Source organism: Oncorhynchus tshawytscha, linkage group LG10 (assembly GCF_018296145.1).
Source record: "Oncorhynchus tshawytscha isolate Ot180627B linkage group LG10, Otsh_v2.0, whole genome shotgun sequence".
Taxonomy (NCBI): Eukaryota; Metazoa; Chordata; class Actinopteri; order Salmoniformes; family Salmonidae; genus Oncorhynchus; species Oncorhynchus tshawytscha.
In genome coordinates, this window is record NC_056438.1 from 62642282 (window position 1) to 62664235 (window position 21954).

Genomic DNA, 21954 nt, shown 5'->3' on the forward strand with positions numbered 1-21954 from the left:
AGTAACAGACGTAGGCAGAGACACAGACACAGATACCAACATAGTAACAGATGTAGGCAGAGACACAGATACCAACATAGTAACAGATGTAGGCAGAGACACAGATACCAACATAGTAACAGATGTAGGCAGAGACACAGATACCAACATAGTAACAGACGTAGGCAGAGACACAGATACCAACATAGTAACAGATGTAGGCAGAGACACAGATACCAACATAGTAACAGACGTAGGCAGAGACACAGATACCAACATAGTAACAGATGTAGGCAGAGACACAGATACCAACATAGTAACAGATGTAGGCAGAGACACAGATACCAACATAGTAACAGATGTAGGCAGAGACACAGACACCAACATAGTAACAGACGTAGGCAGAGACACAGACACAGATACCAACATAGTATCAGACGTAGGCAGAGACACAGACACAGATACCAACATAGTATCAGACATAGGCAGAGACACAGACACAGATACCAACATAGTAACAGATGTAGGCAGAGACACAGATACCAACATAGTAACAGATGTAGGCAGAGACACAGATACCAACATAGTAACAGATGTAGGCAGAGACACAGACACCAACATAGTAACAGATGTAGGCAGAGACACAGACACCAACATAGTAACAGACGTAGGCAGAGACACAGATACCAACATAGTAACAGACGTAGGCAGAGACACAGATACCAACATAGTATCAGACGTAGGCAGAGACACAGATACCAACATAGTATCAGACGTAGGCAGAGACACAGACACCAACATAGTAACAGATGTAGGCAGAGACACAGACACCAACATAGTAACAGATGTAGGCAGAGACACAGACACCAACATAGTAACAGACGTAGGCAGAGACACAGACACAGATACCAACATAGTATCAGACGTAGGCAGAGACACAGACACCAACATAGTAACAGACGTAGGCAGAGACACAGATACCAACATAGTATCAGACGTAGGCAGAGACACAGACACCAACATAGTAACAGACGTAGGCAGAGACACAGACACCAACATAGTAACAGATGTAGGCAGAGACACAGACACAGATACCAACATAGTAACAGACGTAGGCAGAGACACAGACACAGATACCAACATAGTAACAGACGTAGGCAGAGACACAGATACCAACATAGTAACAGACGTAGGCAGAGACACAGACACAGATAACAACATAGTAACAGACGTAGGCAGAGACACAGACACAGACATAGTAACAGACGTAGGCAGAGACACAGACACCAACATAGTAACAGACATAGGCAGAGACACAGATACCAACATAGTAACAGACGTAGGCAGAGACACAGAAACAGATACCAACATAGTAACAGATGTAGGCAGAGACACAGACACAGATACCAACATAGTAACAGACGTAGGCAGAGACACAGACACAGATACCAACATAGTAACAGATGTAGGCAGAGACACAGATACCAACATAGTAACAGATGTAGGCAGAGACACAGATACCAACATAGTAACAGATGTAGGCAGAGACACAGATACCAACATAGTAACAGATGTAGGCAGAGACACAGATACCAACATAGTAACAGACGTAGGCAGAGACACAGATACCAACATAGTAACAGATGTAGGCAGAGACACAGATACCAACATAGTAACAGACGTAGGCAGAGACACAGATACCAACATAGTAACAGATGTAGGCAGAGACACAGATACCAACATAGTAACAGATGTAGGCAGAGACACAGATACCAACATAGTAACAGATGTAGGCAGAGACACAGATACCAACATAGTAACAGATGTAGGCAGAGACACAGATACCAACATAGTAACAGATGTAGGCAGAGACACAGATACCAACATAGTAACAGATGTAGGCAGAGACACAGACACCAACATAGTAACAGACGTAGGCAGAGACACAGACACAGATACCAACATAGTATCAGACGTAGGCAGAGACACAGACACAGATACCAACATAGTATCAGACATAGGCAGAGACACAGACACAGATACCAACATAGTAACAGATGTAGGCAGAGACACAGATACCAACATAGTAACAGATGTAGGCAGAGACACAGATACCAACATAGTAACAGATGTAGGCAGAGACACAGACACCAACATAGTAACAGATGTAGGCAGAGACACAGACACCAACATAGTAACAGACGTAGGCAGAGACACAGACACAGATACCAACATAGTAACAGACGTAGGCAGAGACACAGATACCAACATAGTATCAGACGTAGGCAGAGACACAGACACCAACATAGTAACAGATGTAGGCAGAGACACAGACACCAACATAGTAACAGATGTAGGCAGAGACACAGACACCAACATAGTAACAGACGTAGGCAGAGACACAGACACAGATACCAACATAGTATCAGACGTAGGCAGAGACACAGACACCAACATAGTAACAGACGTAGGCAGAGACACAGATACCAACATAGTATCAGACGTAGGCAGAGACACAGACACCAACATAGTAACAGACGTAGGCAGAGACACAGACACCAACATAGTAACAGATGTAGGCAGAGACACAGACACAGATACCAACATAGTAACAGACGTAGGCAGAGACACAGACACAGATACCAACATAGTAACAGACGTAGGCAGAGACACAGATACCAACATAGTAACAGACGTAGGCAGAGACACAGACACAGATAACAACATAGTAACAGACGTAGGCAGAGACACAGACACAGACATAGTAACAGACGTAGGCAGAGACACAGACACCAACATAGTAACAGACATAGGCAGAGACACAGATACCAACATAGTAACAGACGTAGGCAGAGACACAGAAACAGATACCAACATAGTAACAGATGTAGGCAGAGACACAGACACAGATACCAACATAGTAACAGACGTAGGCAGAGACACAGAAACAGATACCAACATAGTAACAGATGTAGGCAGAGACACAGACACAGATACCAACATAGTAACAGACGTAGGCAGAGACACAGATACCAACATAGTAACAGATGTAGGCAGAGACACAGACACCAACATAGTAACAGATGTAGGCAGAGACACAGACACCAACATAGTAACAGATGTAGGCAGAGACACAGACACCAACATAGTAACAGATGTAGGCAGAGACACAGACACCAACATAGTAACAGATGTAGGCAGAGACACAGACACAGATACCAACATAGTAACAGACGTAGGCAGAGACACAGACACCAACATAGTAACAGACGTAGGCAGACACAGACACAGATCCCAACATAGTAACAGACGTAGGCAGAGACACAGACACAGATACCAACATAGTAACAGACGTAGGCAGAGACACAGACACCAACATAGTAACAGACGTAGGCAGAGACACAGACACAGATCCCAACATAGTAACAGACGTAGGCAGAGACACAGACACAGATACCAACATAGTAACAGACGTAGGCAGAGACACAGACACCAACATAGTAACAGACGTAGGCAGAGACACAGACACAGATACCAACATAGTAACAGACGTAGGCAGAGACACAGACACCAACATAGTAACAGACGTAGGCAGAGACACAGACACAGATACCAACATAGTAACAGACATAGGCAGAGACACAGACACATATACCAACATAGTAACAGACATAGGCAGAGACACAGACACAGATACCAACATAGTAACAGACTTAGTCAGAGACACAGACACTCAAGCCCATACTGTATGGATAATGCACATAATATACCGGGCTTTCATGCCATCATAGACACACACACATCCCATAAAGTATAATGTGGCTTACCATGATAATGAAGGTGACAGGTCCTATGAAGCTCCAAATGAAGTGGTTATCCACCCTCAGCCAGCAGCTGCAATGGAACATGGTCATGTGATCAGGTGATCGACATCCCTAAAGAGCAAATGATCTATTCTGTCTCCCCCACTGTGACTGTGACATCTCTGCATTTTCTACACTCTAAAAACACAGCAGCATTTGTCACAATGTATCCTACTGATCAGTAGCCAGCCTGGCTTCTAGACTAGCTAGATGACATGATGATATAGTTACTACAGCAATAGAATAGTGATTGTCATTCTGGACCACAGAGAGAACCTGACCTTGAACACATTCTGGCTGTGAGCCATACAACAGCACTGGTATTGCATTCATGACTTCAGTCTGCCAATGTCTACAATTGAGAGAGCAGTCTGGCTATACTTTTGACCCTAAACACAGTCAAAATGTACGCACAAATAGTTCCAACAAGATTTGTGCTGAAGCTACTGTATGTATTATCAGATAATATGTTCATTCAAATGCAGGGAGTGCTGCACTACAGACCCGAATGAATGTAAAAAGAATACCCAATTTACATAACTCCCTCTGGAAAAAGAAAAGCCTACGACAAATCATATGGCTTGTTTCTTGGATAAAGGCCACTGGAGAAGAAAAGTTTAAAGAATTAAGGTCAAGAGAGAAAAAACTAGCTCACAGAGAACACACCAGACCAGAGCAACCGACCGGCCAGACAACTCATTAATGTAGTAGTTTTGCTCACAGCTTTCCTATATGACAGGGTGTACATTTGCCAGGAGGCAGAGGGAGAGGCAGTGGGAAACTGGGGCCTGTGATGTAGCTCTCATTAGCAATATATCTATCTATGTGCGAAGAAAGGGAGTCTTGATCTGGAGCTGGCTGGCTTGGGAGGCCTGATGCTCTCTGCACCAAGAAAGGAAGATAGATACTGTTGAATGATCCCAGTTTTATTGTGCAATGTTTCCACCCCAAGGTCAACATCTGAAGAGGGTATCTATCTTTATTTCTATCTTTCTTGACATTACTTTTCGTACCCTGCACCTGGCGGTTACTGGACGCACGGACACCACTTCTTAGCTACTGCATTTTGTACCAAGAACACAAAGAGAAGGTCTACAGATTTGATAAGATGTTACTTACGCTCTCGGTGTCCCGTAGCTGCGGTAGTCGATGGCGGCCGAGATTCCCACCACCACAGCGGGAAAGAGGTATCCTGAGGCGTAATAGTACTTCCTGCGGGAGAACTCACTCTCAAACACCTCAACCAGCATGAGGTAGAGCTGCACGCCCTCCAGGCACATCCAGGCAAACGCCGCGAGGAAGAAGAAATGAAGAACGACCGCAATGATGGAACACACCAGCTGGGATGGGGACACATTTAAAGGTTACACATAGAGCGGTACAGGGACAGTGGCATTGAAGCTGCATTGAGACAAGGGAAGTTAAAGTAGGCAAAGATAACTGGAACATATTCCCTGGGAACACAATGATAATTAGCCAAAACAACTGTGCATCGAAGCCCACTCCGGTCCATGTGTACACTCGGGGGGCACCCGCACTCCTTACCTTGGGTTCAGTCATATTGATGCCCACAAGAAAGACCAGCTCTGCAATGAAAAGGTTGAGGCAGAGGTTCTTGTGGATGGTGTTGCGGTCGCTCTGAAGGCCCCTGAAGAAGCAGAAGGTAAAGAGGCTGATGGCCAGACACACCAGCGACACAGCGATTCCCATCCGGGTTATCACCGTCAGCAGCAGCTCATGGACACTCCCCTCTGCCTGGAGGACAGGGCAGAGAGACACAAACCGCCGGAGTTAGAACCAATAACTTGCCGGATCTTAGACCTAACATGACAATGGGGTTAGAAGCAACAACCTGCCGGATGTACCTAAACACAGGGGGTGGTTAGACCTAATAAGCTTTGCTTTGTTGCGAAGACCTTTTTATCTTATTCAAATGTTTAGGGGAATACAATGAGTAGGAAGACAGAGACAACGCTATCTAGTACAGCACCACCACCACCTTCCTTTCTCAGGCCACATTAAACAAATCCCGTTCCCAACATTTATCAGTATATGCTATATAATCTTAAGTAAACCCAATAACCTGGTATAATGTACCATGTGAGATCATGGAGCAAATATGATTTCATGACATATACAGATATTTATAAAGGGATTTAACTCAACATCTAGCTGCACCAATCAGAAACATGAGGCAACACAGGAGGGAGGGTTTAGACCCAATAGCCTGCCGGAAAACATAAAACATGACAGACTTCATGTCCCCATCAATGAACCTTGACATAACATGAATGTCCTGGCTCACTGAGGGTTTGAAAACTCAACATCTACTGTAGGAAACAGATGATGCCCTGCCAATGTAAAGTCCTTAGTAAGCGGTCACAAAAGCGCGACATGTTATAACATATAGTGTGGGATCACTCTGTGAAGGGATGACATTATAAAATATAGTGTGGGATCACTCTGTGAAGGGATGACATTATAAAATATAGTGTGGGATCACTCTGTGAAGGGATGACATTATAAAATATAGTGTGGGATCACTCTGTGAAGGGATGACATTATAAAATATAGTGTGGGATCACTCTGTGAAGGGATGACATTATAACATATAGTGTGGGATCACTCTGTGAAGGGATGACATAAAATATAGTGTGGGATCACTCTGTGAAGGGAGACATTATAAAATATAGTGTGGGATCACTCTGTGAAGGGATGACATAAAATATAGTGTGGGATCACTCTGTGAAGGGATGACATTATAAAATATAGTGTGGGATCACTCTGTGAAGGGATGACATAAAATATAGTGTGGGATCACTCTGTGAAGGGATGACATTATAAAATATAGTGTGGGATCACTCTGTGAAGGGATGACATTATAAAATATAGTGTGGGATCACTCTGTGAAGGGATGACATTATAACATATAGTGTGGGATCACTCTGTGAAGGGATGACATTATAACATATAGTGTGGGATCACTCTGTGAAGGGATGACATTATAACATATAGTGTGGGATCACTCTGTGAAGGGATGACATTATAACATATAGTGTGGGATCACTCTGTGAAGGGATGACATTATAAAATATAGTGTGGGATCACTCTGTGAAGGGATGACATTATAAAATATAGTGTGGGATCACTCTGTGAAGGGATGACATTATAACATATAGTGTGGGATCACTCTGTGAAGGGATGACATTATAACATATAGTGTGGGATCACTCTGTGAAGGGATGACATTATAAAATATAGTGTGGGATCACTCTGTGAAGGGATGACATTATAACATATAGTGTGGGATCACTCTGTGAAGGGATGACATTATAACATATAGTGTGGGATCACTCTGTGAAGGGATGACATTATAACATATAGTGTGGGATCACTCTGTGAAGGGATGACATTATAACATATAGTGTGGGATCACTCTGTGAAGGGATGACATTATAAAATATAGTGTGGGATCACTCTGTGAAGGGATGACATTATAACATATAGTGTGGGATCACTCTGTGAAGGGATGACATTATAAATATAGTGTGGGATCACTCTGTGAAGGGATGACATTATAAAATATAGTGTGGGATCACTCTGTGAAGGGATGACATTATAAAATATAGTGTGGGATCACTCTGTGAAGGGATGACATTATAAAATATAGTGTGGGATCACTCTGTGAAGGGATGACATTATAAAATATAGTGTGGGATCACTCTGTGAAGGGATGACATTATAAAATATAGTGTGGGATCACTCTGTGAAGGGATGACATTATAAAATATAGTGTGGGATCACTCTGTGAATGGCTGATTAAAGTGTGTGTCACAACCCATGAAAATGAACACATTTCAACGTAGGCTACAACCATATGCAAAAACAATAGACGGCTTCACCATCCAGAATATCACTCAGGGACAGTGGTCTGAACATGAGGTAATGCGTTCCGTGATATGAGTCATTTTATTGAGGGCAGGCCAGGAGGAGTTGTAGTTGAGGTGTAGGGCTGGTGTGACGGGAAGACCTAGCTCAGGGACTCTGGTTTCTCCTTGTGGTGAAGGGTTGTAAAGGTTTGGGTTTGTGAAGGGAAGGGAAGAGTTCATGAGTCGGGACATGTTATTATATAAACCACAAACTTACGTTCCACATGTATTACTGGGTAGATGCTTGCAGCACATTATATTTATCATAAATTGGATTGTAATTGCATTTTGCTTGCAAATGGATCTCACCTACTTCATGTCGTTGAGTGGAAATGCAAATTAAAGAAGCGTGATGCAGGGCCACCGTGTACGTTTTCCTGTGTATGATTCCAGCAGACGTGCGTGAAGGCTATTAGTCACGGACCATAGGTAAAATGTCATTTATTTCCAATAATGTTTCAGCTAGCTCTCACTACAGTATCTTATGCCTGCGATCTCTTGCTTTTTTGCTTACGGGAAAGTAAGTGACAGCCTCCTTCCGTTTCTCTCCACATACATTAACTAACCCCATTCCTCACCTCAACTCCCATCCCTCCAACAATCCCCCCACATATATACTGTACAGTACATATGACGAGGGGGATGGGGTAGATTCACTAGTGTCCTTAAATCCCAAATCAACCCCTAGCCCCTACCCCCTAGAGCAGGGATGGGCAACTTTGATGGGGGTGGGGGCCATAAAAAAATCAACTCATCATGAGGGGCCACAGTGGCTCTCGGGTCTGGGTACCCACATCCATACCCACACTTGCAGTCAGAGGCGGTTCTAGCCTTTTGGGGGCCTTAAGAAACTTTTTGCTGGAAATTCTACACATTTTGTCATGTGGCAGAGAAAAGGGTTTGCAATTTTCTAACTAATTTCATGCAATTCTACTCATTTTGCCATGGGGCAGAGACAAAAATGTGCAGTTTTACAGCTAATTTCCTGCATTTCTACACACTTTGCCATAGGGTTGAGAGAAATGTTTGCAGCTCTTAATATAGAAAAAGACTAACTTTGACGTGATTCCAAATTACAAAATCGCACCTGTATTCTACTATTCTAACTCTCAACAGTAATTTGAGACCCCGACTGAATTAAATTGTTTTTTGTATTGCGGGCGGGCCTACAATGGTCGTCAGTTGCCCATCCCTGCCCTAGAGACTTATGTATATCTAATAGGATTGCATGGGTATCCACAATATGGTTACAATTCCACAGAGGACAAGAATGGTTGACATTCCACCATATTTCTTACACATACAGCACTAGTCAAAAGTTTAGACACACCTACTCATTCCAGGGTTTTTCTTTATTTTTACAATTTTCTACATTGTAGAATAATCAAAACTATGAAATAACACATACGGAATCATGTAGCAACCAAAAAAAATGTTAAAACAAAGCTAAATATATTGTATATTTAGATTATTCAAAGTGGCAACCCTTTGCCATAATGACAGCTTTGCACACTCTTCGCATTCTCTCAACCAGCTTCATGAGGTAGTCACCTGGAATGCATTTTAATTAACAGGTGTGCCTTGTTAAAAGTTAATTTGTGGAATTTCTTTCCTTCTTTATGTGTTTGAGCCAATCAGTCGTGTTGTGACAAGGTAGAGGTGGGGAGAGAATGTCAAGACTGTGCAAAGCTCTCATCAAGGCAAAGGGTGGACACTTTGAAGAATCTAAAATATAAAATGTATTTTGATTTGTATAACACTTTTTTGGTTACTACATGATTCCATATGTGTTATTTCATAGTTTTGATGTCTTCACTGTTATTCTACAATGTAGAAAATAGTAAAGGTAAAGAAAAACCCTTGAATGAGTAGGTGTGTCCAAACTTTTGACTGGTGCTGTATACAATCCTCTCTGATCTACACAAGTGTCTAGGGGGTTAGTGGCTAGCTAGGGGATGGTTTGAACCAGCCACTCACCACGTTCCCTAGATGGGAACATGCATACATATTACATCCATCAGTGGAGACCAACCCCACGGCATGATAGAACCCCTTGAAGGCCACTCACCACGTTCCCTCTATGGGCCATTAGGATGGCAAAGTTGGTCAGGTGACTACAGGAACAGGTGGTGTGGCTCTTGTTGGTGTCCAGGAGCTTACAGCCCTGAGTGGACCAGTAGCCTATCATACTCCTCTCAGAGTAGTTCCAGAATGAGCAGTTGGGGTTGTCGTAGTGCTCCTTCTACAGAGCAGGACATTAAGAAATAAGAACATTGTTTCAGACAAATAGTTAACAGTTAGGGTTGTAGAAGTTCTCAATAAGCAACACATGAGGAAACCTTTTGAATACCACAAACAATAACATTCTAAGCATTGTTTAAAACAAACTAACACATTACTTTAGAGTACATATGCTTCCTACCTATATATAGATACTGTTATTTTCCATCAAAAGGCAATTAACAGCAGGCTAAGATTTGAGTTCAGTATACTATTAACAGTATATAGTCTAGTGAGTGTGTGTAGGAACAGTGCAGATCTACTAATCTGGGTAAGAGCCTAATAAAACTTGATTAGATTTTTTTTGTCTGACATGCCAAGTGTAATTATACACAATTTCAGTAAATTATAAACAATTGCAGAATACCATGGCATAAACATGGTAGCATGTTCTACGTAAACTAACAAATGTATAACCGTGGGAGTTCCAGATGTACACAAGTATTGGTATTTTACAGCCGTGCTCACAGTGCAGCTGTATCTTATGACATTGGCTTTGATCCTCCAACTACTAAAGACCACACTGCCATTTCCTTTCCCACTATTCCCCCCTGCACTGAACAACACCGCAGAATGACACTAGGGCTCCAGAGCTTTCTCAGGGGAAGGGGAACTCACGTCGAGGTGCTCTAGGGTGAAGATGACGGGGTCAGACACGAACACACGGCTGGACTCCTTGGTGATGGAGGCGGCCAGGATGTGCGAGTTGACGGTCAGGTCTGAGAGGTTACGTCCTCCTCCTCGGAGCGTGGCGTTCTCTGTACTGAGGAACTGGCCCAGGTGCTTGTAGAGGACAAACACCAGCTTGGCCACACCTGGGGAAAAAAACAGAATAAGATTTACGGTGGCATTGTGAATATATAAAATTGCTGCTCATTTCTATCCTTCAGCCACTTTCTCAGTGAAGGACAATTATCCTTCAGCATGATCTCATTCATTCATTCATTACCCCTAGTTACCGTTTTTACTGTTAACTTTGACTGTGTTTGCAGACAGCTGAATGGAGGCTCCACCCTTGCTGGTCTGGGGGAACCTGAAGTCCTGCACCTGGCCGTCTGTACTGAGCACATACACATCCAGCACTGGAGAAGGACAAGGAGAGGGGGAGGTAGAGGGGGAGGAGGGAAAAAGGATTAGGGAATGTTGGTGGTATACATGACTAAAAGATCACGTTTCAATCAATGATTTATAGATACACTAGATTACTATTAAGGGGTGCTGTGTTGAAGCCACCGTACCTCCATCTTGGCACTCCCCACAATTGTAAAAAATATTTTGGAAGCTATAGAAATGCATTCATTAATGTCTACATTAGTTTTTTGCATGCTTATTATTTTACAGACATCTTAATGCATACTTTTAATTATATTATGTGAGCTAAACATAAGAATATACAGTACCAGTCAAAAGTTGCGACACACCTACTCATTCCAGAGTATTTCTTTATTTTTACTATTTTCTACATTGTAGAATAATAGTGAAGACATCAAAACTATGAAATAACACATATGGAATCAAGTAGTAGCCAAAAAAGTGTGAAACAAATCAAAATAAACGTTATATTTGAGATTCTTCAAAGTAGCCACCATTTGCCTTAGTGACAGCTTTGCACACTCCTGGCATTCTCTCAACCAGCTTCATGAGGTAGTCCCCTGGAATGCATCTCAGTTAACAGGTGTGCCTTGTTAAAAGTTAATTTGTGGAATTTCTTTCTTTCTTAATGTGTTTGAGCCAATCAGCTGTGTTGTGAAAAGGTAGGGGTGGTATACAGAAGATATCCCTAGTTGGTAAAAGACCAAGTCCATATTATGCAAGAACAGCTAAAAAAACAAAGAAAAATTGACAGTGCATCATTACTTTAAGACAAGCGGGTCAGTCAATACCGAGAATGTCAAGAACTTTGAACGTCTCTTCAAGTGCAGTCGCTAAAACCATCAAGCGCTATGATGAAACTGGCTCTCATGAGGACCGCCACAGGAAAGGAAGACCCAGGGTTACCTCTGCTGCAGGGGATAAGTTCATTAGAGTTACCAGCCTCAGAAATTGCAGCCCAAATAAATGCTTCACAGAGTTCAAGTAACAGACACATCTCAACATCAACTGTTCAGAGGAGACCAAGTGAAATCAGGCCTTCAAGGTCGAATTGCTGCAAAGAAACCACTACTAAAGGACACCAATAATAAGAAGAGACTTGCTTGGGCCAAGAATCATCAGCAATGGACATTAGACCGGTGGAAGTCTGTCCTTTGGTCTGATAAGTCCAAATTTGAGATTTTTGGTTCCATCCACTGTGTCTTTGTGAGACGCAGATTAGGTGAATGGATGTGGTTCCCACCGTGAAGAATGGAGGAGGAGGTGTGATGGTCCTTTGCTGGTGACAATGTCTGTGATTTATTTAGAATTCAGGGCCCACTTAACCAGCATGACTACCACAGCATTCTGCAGTGATACGCCATCCCATCTGGAAAAGCAGACAACAAGTGCTTAACATATGTGGGAACACCTTCAAGACTGTTGGAAAAGCATTCCAGGTGAAGCTGGTTGAGAGAATGCCAAGAGTGTGCAAAGCTGTCACCAAGGCAAAGGGTGGCTTTGAAGAATCTCAAATATAAAATATATTTTGATTTGTTTAACACTTTCTTGGTTACTACATGATTCCATATGTGTTATTTCATAGTTTTGATGTCTTCACTATTATTCTACAATGTAGAAAATAGTAAAAAATAAAAAGAAACCCTTGAATGAGTAGGTGTGTCCAAACTTTTGACTGGTACGGTATATGCATAAAAAAATCTTAAAGTATAATTGTTTGACATTACTAATGTTACTGTCCCCACTACAATAACACAAATACTTAAATACATGTAATTTTGCCCTTGAAACATTTAATTTAAATATTGTCGAATTCCATTTATTCTTATGGCGACCGGTGGCTTTAAAGCATCTCAATAGCCAATACATAGAATCAACAATTAAGGGTTTATATACATCATTGGTTTCAATAGCAACACACAGTGTTTAATAGAGCTCTGATATAAAGGTTGGGAAGGGTGAAACAAGAGAGCAGCCATGTCCAGTGTTCCTGCTACAGAATCCAATCAATATCCCATCCAGTGCTATTTACTTTATATAAAAAAATGCACTAAGCTGCTCCTGGTAACCCCGGTCTACAGAGCTCCTCAGGGAGAAAGAGAAAGATCACACCACCATACAACCTGCTACAGATCAAATGTTTTACCATTTCTTCCCCCTTTGGTCTCTGTGTGTCTCTCTCTCTCTGTGTCTCTCTCTCTCTCTCTGTGTCTCTCTCTCTCTCTCTGTGTCTCTCTCTCTCTCTCTCTGTCTCTCTCTCTCTCTCTGTCTCTCTCTCTCTCTCTCTGTCTCTCTCTCTCTCTCTCTGTGTCTCTCTTTCTCTCTCTCTCTGTGTCTCTCTTCTCTCTCTCTCTCTCTGTGTCTCTCTCTCTCTCTCTCTGTGTCTCTCTCTCTCTCTCTGTGTCTCTCTCTCTCTCTCTCTCTCTCTCTCTCTGTGTCTCTCTCTCTCTGTGTCTCTCTCTCTCTCTCTCTCTCTCTCACACACTCAAAGGATAAATCTGTTGGAGAAATCTATTGTTGAGGCCTTGTGTGCTAAAAGCACATAAACTATGAAGTATTCATGGTGCAGTGTATAAGCTTTTCCTTATCTGCTTCTATTTACCATTTACTGAGAAAGAGTTAAGGCATGGTTAAAGGATATAGCTACCATATAGAATATAAAATTATTCAATTGATTTCTTAGATTTTCCATAAGGAGACTGGACAGCTCATCTTGCAAGGCGAGCGGGGAACTCATAACCATGGAACAAAGAGGCTTGTGTGGGAAAATGACAGTTCACTGCACAAAGCTGACTTAAATGAATGAGATCACATTGCTAATAAACTGCCTGTGAGAACATATTAGCTTGCCTGGCGCTGAGCGAGACATCAAACCTCCTACTGTGACTTCAACTAAATGTGGTCTTTTTAAAAACCACTTTGCCTTTCTCCTGGAGGAATAGCTGTCCAGGTTATTTTTCTGTGTCTAGAATGAGAAGCCCACGGAAACTAACATCAGTATCTTTCTACAGAATGGTTGTGAATGTTAACTTCCACTTCCTTGGACATAACAAACTGTTGTAAAAAAGCACATTTTACTACTGAGGTCAAAGTAATTTTCTTCCAAGACAGGGTCACAGTTCAATTAAAATTATAATTAAACTGTGGATTGCAACTGGCAGACGTGTCTGTCTCGTTTTTCCTTTTTATGAGTGACGGGCAGGGAGGGTAGAGAGAAGAAAATAAACATACTGATATTGTCTGCAGGCACTTTGACTACAGCGGGCTCAATCAGGTTGTCGGCAAGGACGAAGGCTCCTTCCTCCAGGGTATCCAGTAACATGGTGGCGGCGTGCGTTTGCTCCGTGGAATTCATGTCTTCCCAGGACTTCAGGGCTTCCGGCCTCAGGAGGTTGTCAACCGTATCCACAATGGCCTGTATCCGTGGAAACAAATGTCAGAGTTTGTTGCTTTTTTATACCTCATAAATTCTACAACTGTCCGCAGCAGAAAGGGGGCAAGAAAGGCATGTTATGCAGATAGCAAGCAAGGACAAGCAAATCAACAAGTAAACACTTTAATAAATAAGGTCACTGGCATTATAGGATGATATGAAGATACATTTAAATGAAAACATCACTTAAAGATGGCATGGCGGTCACAGAATATAAACTAAAGGAAGTTGTCTCCCCACTTCTCTGGTTTAGACCCATTTATTTTCTTTTGAATAACAAAACTGTGCCAGAGGGGAAGTTGGAACACAAACCAAATGTTTTTCAAATGAATGGAGCAGTTCCTTCTCAATACTGCTCTCTTAGTTCCTGTTCTTAAACATCTTACTTTTCCCAAAGAACAATTATCTTCCTCTTCCCTAACAATGAATATATTCCATAACAGGATCTGGTGATAATGGCCTTGAAATGTGCAGTTTTTCCTTCCTTGAGGCGAAAATGGTATCAAAAAAAGAAATACATTTGTTTCTTGGGTAGCAGTCGAAGTAAAGATGGGGATATTTCTGCTTGTTTTCAATGGCAATCTTTTCATTTCCTGCTTGGCTGATAAGCAGTAAGTAAGCAAAACATTCCAAACCTTCTAGAAAAAGTATCATATTTTGATCAAAATGGAGGTCCCTGTGACCCTGTGCAGGAGAGTTCATGACTCCCATGTAGCTTAGCATATCTATATCCACACAGCAGCACTAATGCTAGCCCCACTGATGACTCCCATGTAGTTAAGCATATCTATATCCACACAGCATTGCTAACGCTAGCCCCACTGACGACTCTTATGTAGCTTAGCATATCCATAGCCACACAGAAACGCTAGGCTAGCCCCACAGATAAACATAGCCATTGGCATAATTACCCCACAAATCCATATCAACCCATGGCCCAATAAACCAGAGACAATTTAACCACAGGTGCCATTAACCACAGCAGAGGTCCAGGCTACACTATAGTGGTAATTAGGAAATAAAAAGTCACTCACTGTACCAATTAGTGCAAAGCTGTGATTATCATCCACACACACACACACACACACACACACACACACACACACACACACACACACACACACACACACACACACACACACACACACACACACACACACACACACACACACACACACACACACACACACACACACACACACACACACACACTAATTGACCATAGGCACAATTACCCTGTTGCCTGGATTAACCATTGGGGGAATTAAACACAATAATTTATACATACACTAGATGACTGATGCGGGCGCTGTGTTGAAGCCCTGTGCCTCCATCTTACCACTCCCCCACCATTGTAAAAAAAAACATTGGAAGCTATAGAAATGCATTTCTAATATCTATATTTGTTTTTTGCCACATTTATTTTATTACAGACTTAATGCATACTTCTAAATTGTTTTATGTGAGCTAAAAAAAAATCTTTAAAGTAGGAGTTTTTGACATTACGAATGTTGCTGTCCCCAGTACAAGAACAAAAAATACATGTAAATTTTGTCCTTGAAACATTTAATTGAAATATCGTAGAATTCCATTCATTCCTATGGAGGACTGCTCCTACTGGGAAGTACCAATACATTGCATCAGCAATCCAAGGTTTATATACATTATTGATTAAACCCTGTAGTCCCTCGCTATCACACCAGACTGATGATTAACCAATCACCACAACATGTAAACAGACCACACAGCATGGCTACCGTTATTACCTAGAGCTATGATAAGCCTACAGTCCAGCTCTGAATCAGATGCCTATAGTGTCTGTTTGTGTCTCTCTATGGGGGAGTGCTGACCCTTCAGATGGGATAGATAGAGCCTCTGTTAAGGACCACAGACACAACATCTAACGTTGATCTGAAGTTCATTCGGGTGCACTGTGCTTTAGGGAACACCCGCTGTTGGATGTCTGACTACGCAAATTACAGCAGGCACTGTTCAGAGGTGATAATTACTCTCGGCCGGCAAACGCTATTGGTGTGTCCTTTATTGGAGTGTGATGGCGGAGTCAGAGAGGGGATAGGGAGGATAGAAGAGAGGAAGAGAGTCAGAGAGGAGAGGGGAGTCAGAGAGGGGAGTCAGAGAGGGGATAGGGAGGATAGAAGAGAGGAAGGGAGTCAGAGAGGGGAGTCAGAGAGGGGAGTCAGAGAGGGGATAGGGAGGATAGAAGAGAGGAAGGGAGTCAGAGAGGGGAGTCAGAGAGGGGATAGGGAGGATAGAAGAGAGGAAGAGAGTCAGAGAGGAGAGGAGAGGAGAGGGGGTCAGAGAGGGGATAGGGAGGATAGGAGAGAGGTAGAGAGTCAGAGAGGAGAGGAGAGGGGGGTCAGAGAGGGGATATTCATGCCTCTAATTTGTGACAGTGTTAAAATAAAGTAAAAACTGTTCTGATGGAGTCCTCTTTTATTCTCGCCTGGGTGGAGGTCGCACAACGCAACAATCACAAGGGTGTTACCCAAGATGCCCCACAGTGAACAGGACATTCTTGGGTGGTGGTGGTGCTGCTGATTTCACTAACATTGTCTATTGATGGATGGTGATGCATAAAGAAGACAGCCTTAAATCAATTTGACAGAGACATATCCCCATTTTTCACAGTAAAAGAAACCTCAGTAAAAACAGCCCTAACTCATCATGGTGAAGATTGCTCCGACCAGTCAAACAGAGACTGATGAGAGAAACACAAGAGATCTGAGAAGGCTGGTTTGTGCTGTGTAAGACAGGCCCACTTTGTGTTTACGCCAGAGCCCCTTCTTTCAACAGGACCTGCTCTCAGATTATAAACTCAGAGCAAAGGAAAATGACATGGAGAGAGAAAGGAATTAAAAGACCCAACATCCGATATGAACACAAACACATTAATTGGACGGAACACGAATCCACCAGACAAAGACAAAAATGTCAGCGAGAGGAAGAACATGGAGACGCTGAGAATGGTAAAGTGTAAGCAAGTGAAAAACTGGGTACACTGCCACTTTGATCACACTTACGGGTGACAGGGAGGTACAATTACGGCCGTGGGAAGGCAATTACTCATACAACACACAAGGAGCAGACAGGAGATGGAGGGATGGAGAGGGATTGAGAGAGGGAGGGATGGAGAGAGAGATAAGTGATAGGAGAGATATTAAAGATAAGCCAAGACATATTGACTGACAGACAGGCAGGCAGATAGACAAACAGACAGGTGAGTCGAGAGGTAGAGAGATGGATGGGCATACCGACAGGCTAATAGACACACAGGCAGATAGACAGGCTGGCAGATGGACAAACAGACAGGTGAGTCGAGAGGTAGAGAGATGGATGGGCATACCGACAGGCTAATAGACACACAGGCAGATAGACAGGCTGGCAGATGGACAAACAGACAGGTGAGTCGAGAGGTAGAGAGATGGATGGGCATACCGACAGGCTAATAGACACACAGGCAGATAGACAGGCTGGCAGATGGACAAGCAGAGAGACAGGTGGACACGTTGTGCATACAGACAAGCCAACAGATAATCACAGACGGACAGACAGCCACAGGTATAACACCAATGCTACTGAGCATACTGTGGACACTTTAAGAGGTAAAGGTGTCTATGTGGAACCAGCAGGTATACAGTACCTTCATATATGCCCTGCATGTCCTCTCTCTCTTTTGAAGCTTTTTAACACAAAGAGAAGATCAAGAACAAGAGAAACACTATTAGGAAGCAAAAAGCTTAGGGGAAAGAAAGAGGATCGTCTGTGTCTTTAGAAAACACCTATCCTAAAATACACCACTTACCCAACTTGAATCAGGAAGGAAATTAGAATATATAAACCTTATGTTAGGTAGATGAAGTAAGAAGCTCACAATATATTATGTAGCACATTGTAAATGTGTTTCGGAAGCTGTATCTGAATATGTATCTTACATAACTACAAGGTCCTGGCTGGCAGAGACAAGGCTGCACAGCATTGCGTTGTAGAGGGGGAATTGCTGAGATTCAATTCCTATGCTTTGCATTAACGATGCTTTATAAAGCATTGAGACAATAAACAAAGCCAGAGGGGGTCATTTTGGATTCCATGGCACTGAGGTTATAACAGTCTGCCAGCTCTGGGGTTTATTTAGAGGCTTAGTTGGCCTGTCTCGGTCTCAGTCAAAAGAGACAGATTCATTATTCCCACAGCCAGCTAAATCGTGGCTGAAGGAGTGTAGCATTGTGCTGTTGTAAGACAGTACAGTTAGAACACAGAAAGGTTCAGTCTATGGCTACGAAGGGAACAAAGAAAACACCGCGGACGTGCCTTTTGGTCCAAATACACTTTGCTTTCACCTTTGCGTTCTGAATAGCACTGTAAAACTGTCATTCATTTCTATGACTGTGGAAGTTAGGCCTTAAGATTCCTGCTTGTACCTTTCACTCAGAGAGACATGGTAAGTGCTCTGGAGGAGGGAAGGCAGCTCTGTTCTTGCCTGTCTGGTGGTAGAGAGGAGAGTTATTCTTTGTGTTGGCTAGCGGGGGGCTGCTATCCATTAGCTCTTAGAGCTGCCAGGTGAGAAAGCTGCATTTCAGAACCCAGTAACTTCTAGGAAAAGGTGGGGCTCCCTCCTTACCCTCAGCCACAGCTCCCCCTAAGGGCTGGGGATGCCTTACCTCACTCCCTCCTTACCCTCACCTGGAGAAAGACTTGTGGTTGTGGAGGGGTGGGTGGGGATTGGGGTTGGGGTTAAATGAGTGACTCATAATTCACTTTTTTTCCCTTTTATGTTTCTTCGTACCAAGCGACATTATCTAACGTCATTGCCAGATCAATTTGTTTATTTTAAGCTTAAAACGGATTTAAACAAGTAACTTAGTTTAAGGTAAAATATCTTGAAAATGACATTTAAAAAATATAAATGACTTGTATAAAGCCTTGTTAAGATTAAAATAACAGAATGATCTGCCAATGACGTTAGATAATTTAGCTTGGTACAAAGAAACATAAAAAAAGTGACTTATCACTCCAAATAAGTTATTTAGGCTTGATTGGAATTAACTTTCTGCAGTGAGACTACCTTGAGGAGAGCAGGGAATACTACCTACCTAGATATATACACGCATGTTCATACAGTATATGGCACTCGTAGCCTACATGGGGTCACATACAGTGCGTTCAGAAAGTATTCAGACCCCTTCACTTTTTCCACATTTTGTTATGTTACAGCCTTATTCTATAATGGATTAAATAAAATAAAAATCTCATCAATCTACAAACAATACCCTATAATGACAAAGCCAAAAGTATTCAGACGCTTTGCTATGAGACTTGAGATTGAGCTCAGGTGCATCCTGTTTCCATTGATCACCCTTGAGATGTTTCTACAATTTGATTGGAGTCCATCTGTGTTAAATTCAATTGATTGGACATGATTTGGAAAGGCCCACACCTGTCTAGATAAGGTCCCACAGTTGACAGTGCATATCAGAGCAAAAAACAAGCAATGAAGTCGAAGGAACTGTCCATAGAGCTCAGAGACAGGACTGTGGCGAGGCACAGATCTGGGGAAGGGTACCAAAACATTTCTGCAGCATTGAAGCTCCCCAAGAACACAGTGGCCTCCATCATTCTTAAATGGAAGAAGTTTGGAACTTCCAAGACTCTTCCTAGAGCTGGCCGCCTGGCCAAACTGAGCAATCTGAGCAAAAATGCCGAAATTGTTGCAACTCCTATTACTAGCCTGTTCAACCTCTCTTTTGTATTGTCTGAGATTCCCATAGACTGGAAAGCTGCCACGGTCATCCCCCTCTTCAAAGGGGGAGACACTCTAGACCCAAACTGCTACAGACCTATATCTCTCCTACCCTGCCTTTCTAAAGTCTTCGAAAGCCAAGTTAACAAACAGATTACTGACCATTTCGAATCCCACCGTACCTTCTCCGCTATGCAATCTGGTTTCAGAGCCGGTCATGGGTGCACCTCAGCCACACTCAAGGTCCTAAACGATACCATAACCGTCATCGATAAGAGACATTACTGTGCAGCCGTATTGATCGACCTAGCCAAGTCTTTCGACTGATTGCCTCGCCTGGTTCACCAACTACCTCTCTGATAGAGTTCAGTGTGTCAAATCGGAGGGCCTGCTGTCCGGACCTCTGGCAGTCTCTATGGGGGTGCCACAGGGTTCAATTCTCGGGTTGAGTCTTTTCTCTGTATATATCGATGACGTCGCTCTTGCTGCGGGTGATTCTCTGATCCACCTCTACGCAGACGACACCATTCTGTATACCACTGGCCCTTCTTTGGACACTGTGTTAACTAACCTCCAGACGAGCTTCAATGCCATACAACTCTCCTTCCGTGGCCTCCATTTGCTCTTAAATGCTTGTAAAACTAAATGCATGCTCTTCAACCGATCGCCGCCCGCACCTGCCCGCCCATCCAACATCACTACTCTATACGGTTCTGACTTAGAATATGTGGACAACTACAAATACCTAGGTGTCTGGTTAGACTGTAAACTCTCCTTCCAGACTCGCATTCAGCATCTCCAATGCAAAATTAAATCTAGAATCGGCTTCCTACTTCGCAACAAAGCCTCCTTCACTCATGCTGCCAAACATACCCTGGTAATACTGACCATCCTACCGATCCTCGACTTCGGCGATGTCATTTACAAAATAGCCTCCAACACCCTACTCAACAAATCGGATGCAGTCTATCACAGTGCCATCCGTTTTGTCACCAATGCCCCATATACTACCCACCACTGCGACCTGTACGCTCTCGTTGGATGGCCCTCGCTTCATACTCGTCACCAAACCCACTGGCTCCAGGTCATCTACAAGTCTCTGCTAGGTAAAGCCCCACCTTATCTCAGCTCACTGGTCACCATAGCAGCACCCACCCGTAGCATGCACTCCAGCAGGTATCTCATTGGTCACACCCAAAGCCAATTCTTCCTTTGGCCGCCTTTCCTTCCAGTTCACTGCTGCCAATGACTGGAACGAACTGCAAAAAACACTGAGGCTGGAGACTCATATCTCCCTCACTAGCTTTAAGCACCAGCTGTCAGAGCAGCTCACAGATCACTGCACCTGTAAATTACCTCATCCCCGTACTGTATTTATTTATTTATCTTGCTCCTTTGCACCCCAGTATCTCTACTTGCACATTCATCTTCTGCACATCTACCATTCCGGTGTTTAATTGCTATATTGTAATTACTTCGCCACCATGGTGTATTTATTGCCTTACCTCTCTTATCCTACCTCATTTGCACATGCTGTGTATACATTTTTCTACTGTATTATTGACTGTATGTTTGTTTATTCCATGTGTAACTCTTTGTTGTTGTGTATGTGTTGAACTG

At 42.9% G+C, this 21954-nt stretch overlaps 1 protein-coding gene across 7 annotated transcripts in view; it reads right to left on the minus strand.

The window, feature by feature from the left end:
* LOC112260597 (adhesion G protein-coupled receptor L2-like) overlaps nt 1–21954 on the minus strand; it is a 125883-nt gene that overhangs the window by 21012 nt on the left and 82917 nt on the right. For 5 of the 7 annotated variants that reach the window (XR_006084340.1, XM_024435831.2, XM_024435834.2 and 2 more), the window contains exons 9-16: nt 18238–18276; nt 14375–14558; nt 11011–11133; nt 10670–10866; nt 9840–10013; nt 5388–5597; nt 4962–5182; nt 3807–3873 (exon numbers count right to left, since the gene is read on the minus strand). Coding sequence is in view for 6 of the 7 variants with exons in the window: in XM_024435831.2 (XP_024291599.1) it covers nt 3807–3873; nt 4962–5182; nt 5388–5597; nt 9840–10013; nt 10670–10866; nt 11011–11133; nt 14375–14558; nt 18238–18276 (1215 nt within the window). In the remaining variant the exon portion in view is untranslated. The remainder of the gene's footprint in view (nt 1–3806; nt 3874–4961; nt 5183–5387; nt 5598–9839; nt 10014–10669; nt 10867–11010; nt 11134–14374; nt 14559–18237; nt 18277–21954) is intronic. The other 2 variants (XM_024435832.2, XM_024435838.2) reach the window with 1 other exon arrangement.